This window comes from Centruroides sculpturatus, unplaced genomic scaffold (assembly GCF_000671375.1).
Source record: "Centruroides sculpturatus isolate CEXI.00-Female unplaced genomic scaffold, Cexi_2.0 scaffold1264, whole genome shotgun sequence".
Classification (NCBI taxonomy): Eukaryota; Metazoa; Arthropoda; class Arachnida; order Scorpiones; family Buthidae; genus Centruroides; species Centruroides sculpturatus.
In genome coordinates, this window is record NW_019385539.1 from 110,035 (window position 1) to 113,738 (window position 3,704).

The 3,704-nt window shown below is 33.5% G+C and overlaps 1 protein-coding gene across 1 annotated transcript; it reads left to right on the forward strand.

Annotated features, from left to right (window-relative positions):
- Positions 1-2,646: 2,646 nt before the first annotated feature.
- Positions 2,647-3,704, forward strand: LOC111639941 (gastrula zinc finger protein XlCGF8.2DB-like). Its single transcript, XM_023385904.1, has 2 exons — positions 2,647-2,703; positions 2,849-3,704. Exons 1-2 carry the CDS (start codon positions 2,647-2,649, stop codon positions 3,560-3,562), a joined length of 771 nt encoding a protein of 256 aa, XP_023241672.1. The 3' UTR covers positions 3,563-3,704.

Consider the following 3,704-nt stretch of genomic DNA (forward strand, 5'->3'; position numbering starts at 1 on the left):
AGCCTAAAATCTCCGTAGCGTGTTGCCAGGCGGCAGAAAGCATATATATAATTATAATAAACTTACAATAAATTAAGTTAATATATAATTATATATACAGTAGCTAATTTATATATAATTAATATATAATTATATGTACAGTACCTAATTTATATATAATTTATATATAATACTAAACAGACGATAGCAAACTCAATTTAGCCGCTCCGTAGCGTGGCGCAGGGTCGGAGGAAAGTAGTTCGGCTGCTCATCCACTATTGGTCCAGACTCTATCAATCTTGTCGCGAAACGACGTTATGGGAGGTATGTTTTACGAGAGTTTGTACAATTTTTTCGTTACGTTATAGGAATTGTCGTTATTAGAACGTACGTTATAGGGGGGTCGACTGTATATAGTTTTATTTGCACTTTACCTTTGAGGATAGACGACGTGTAAACTGGTGGCGGAGAAGAGGGAGAAGGGAAATGATACTAAAACTTAACTTATATAACATAATGTAACGATAACTTAAAAATAACTTAACACTAATTTTTTTAAATCTTTTCTGTTTTATATATATACGTTGCAGTCAAAACCAGTTTTTAGTTAGGACGTGTTTTAACTAGTTGAAACTAGTTTATACTGGATGTCTTTGTTACATCTAAAATTTTCTAGTTTTAACTGGAATTTACTGTATGTGTTATTAAAATAGAACGTCTGTGTTATTAAAATTAATTAAAGCGATACGAAATTAATCATACACTATAGGAACATTTGTAAGGAAAATCACAGAGCCATGTCGGCAATATTAACTCTAAAACAACATTAGTAATATTAATTAGTCATACAAAAATAATCATTCGATAAAGGAACATACCAGTTGACCCTCCTATAACACTGTTGATAAGTCCGTTTTATATGAATTCCATGTTGTACGAGTCACTTAGATTTTACAAATATGTGAGCCGTTCACAGCCCAGCATAAGCATTTGTAAAATCTAAGTGACTCGTACAACATGGAATTCATATAAAACGGAATTATCAACAGTGTTATAGGGGGATCGACTTGTAAATATAAAAATTAAGTCTACATTATTTGTTATTGCAGGGCAAACTATCGTGGCATTTCGAGTTACACGAGTTGCCTTTTTCCTTACAAAAGCAAATCTTCGACATACACGACTTCTTACACAAACAGCGAACAAATCCTTGGCCTGTTCCTAAGGCTGCTCTCCTGGCAGCAGTTATTAAAAGATACATTTGTTTCTGGCACTCCTTCTAGTAGCAAGAATTTTTCTTTGCACGTGTCGAATTCTGACCTGATCAAGTACATTTAAGTTTTCAAATAGGTTCATACTCATTTTAAATCGAATGTTTTATTAATAATAATTATGGTAAATTGTGCCTAAAAAAGGAAGCATTTTTTTCATAATAATTAGGCTTCAAAATCTTAACGAATTAACTGCGTAGATAGCAACATTAAACAGTGGCATAATTGAACAATACATACTTGCAATACAATTTATCGAGTATCCCATATTTCGTTCCAAATTGATGCAAACCTTGTTCATCCTTTTGAAGAATCACTCCGATAATATTACGGAGATCTGCTTTTGCTCTGTCGACATCAGGGATTGGTATAATTATATTATTACCGATTTCTACGGGAGCATGTATTGAATCCGAAGCCAATTTCATTTTCTGGGCCTGTTATTCCAAGTTTAGATGAGCTTTTTCTCTGGCTGCTATTATTTGGGTCTGTCGATTTGATTTAGCTACAGATTCTGGATCTTCGTCACTAGCTGGTATTATTTGAGGTTCTGCATTCGTACTAGCTGCGGCTTCTGGGTTTTCTTGACTGGCTACTATTGTAATTAGAGACTGTAAGCGTTGCATCACGTGTTATCTGTATGAACTTTGACCTCAGTAGAAATAGTTTTTACTAAGCCATTTTGTAAAAACCGGTTCTCTCTAGTTAAAATTAGTTTTAACTCAAAATCATTTTTGACTCGCAGTAAATTTTAGTTATAACGTCGTATGGTGAGTTTTTGTTCGTACCTTGGAGCAAACATATGTTCGAATTTCGTGTCGTATCCTGAAAATTTCGTATGCTGGAGCGTTCGTATTCTGAGGTACTACTGTAATTCGATAAATTAATGTAAATATAAATGGGTTTCGTGAAATTAATCAATTTTATTACTTTTAAAGAGGGACAAGGTTTGCTTTATCTTCGTAGAACGTCGAAACACTGGACTGAAAGGGTTTGAGTCACCGTTCGTCTATCGTTAGATGTAAATTGACTTTCTACTCAAACAAGGCGCATTATTTCTCTTTAATGTTATGAAAAGGAAAATACTGTACTCGAAGGATGACATCAGTTTATGGATCATTAATATATCTGGTTTATATTTTGGATTTTCCAGTTCTCTTCTTAAGTATCGCGAAAGATCGTATGTATATTTAAAATTTATATATCATGTAAAACTCTGTCAGATTTGTTTTAAGTGAAAAATTAACAATAAAAGTGAAAGTTTTATTATAAAATATTTGATATTTACGTTTTTTCTTCTAAGATTTACTTTGGAGGAGTCCAACATTTCACCCGAAGAATTATGGATGAAATCTGAAAGTTTGGAAGAATGAAGTGAATATTTACTACTGAGAAAATGAATTTAAAGATCGGAGACTTTCTTTGTGATAAATTTATCGAGAAAAATGTGTCTGTAAATGAACCTTGAACAATTTTTGTCGGGACCGAAAGAATCGAAGAAATTGTTATAAACGATTGTTTTCTGCATTTCACGATAAATTAGTGTTTTGAAATTGGATTTATTTTAGATTAAATATAGATTTATTTTTAAGATATAGCCAATAAGCCGAAAATATTTTCTGCATTTGTGGTTCTATTTATTGATTTATGTTCGATGTTTAAATTCAGATTTAACATCGTTTGACTTTTCTATAGGTTATGTGCATGAAAATGCAAAGAAATTTCGTTGTGAAGATTGTGGAAAAGCATTCCGTTTCAAGTCCGAATTAGAACGTCATCGCAGGATTCACACGGGAGAAAAGCCATTCTCTTGTCAGTTCTGCGCTCGAAGATTCAGCCATGAGTGGAATTTAAGACAGCACGTTATGATTCATTTTGGAGAGAAACCTTTTACCTGCGACCATTGCAAACGGAGCTTTACACAAAGACAAAATCTAGTAAAACATCTTCGCATTCACACAGGAGAAAAGCCATTCTCTTGTCAGTTCTGCGCTCGAAGATTCAGCCATGAGGGGAATTTAAGACAGCACGTTATGATTCATTCTAGAGAGAAACCTTTCACCTGCGACCATTGCAAACGGAGCTTTACACAAAGACAAAATCTAGTAAAACATCTTCGCATTCACACGGGAGAAAAGCCATTTTCTTGTCATTTCTGCGCCCAAAGATTCAGTGATAAGTCTAATTTACGACAACACGTTATGATTCATTCTGGAGAGAAACCTTTTACCTGCGACCATTGCAAACGGAGCTTCACACGAAGACAACATTTAATAAAACATGTTCGCATTCACACACGGCAAAAGACTTGAAAATTGTTTTGAAAATTCAGGTTAAGTTATCACAGGAAACACCTTTCAAATAAATATTCGTAAAGCTCTTTTTCTCTTTTAAATTTTGAATGTTTTAGAATTCTTCCAGTGTTTATTTTATGGATGTTCTTTCAAAATGTGT

Excerpts from the sequence above, each read along its gene's own strand:
- LOC111639941 (XM_023385904.1), top strand. The coding sequence starts at position 2,647 with ATGAATTTAAAGATCGGAGACTTTCTTTGTGATAAATTTATCGAGAAA. Across the intron at positions 2,704-2,848 it reads TTATCGAGAAAAATGTGTCT|CCAATAAGCCGAAAATATTT; the intron begins GTAAATGAACCT and ends TTTAAGATATAG.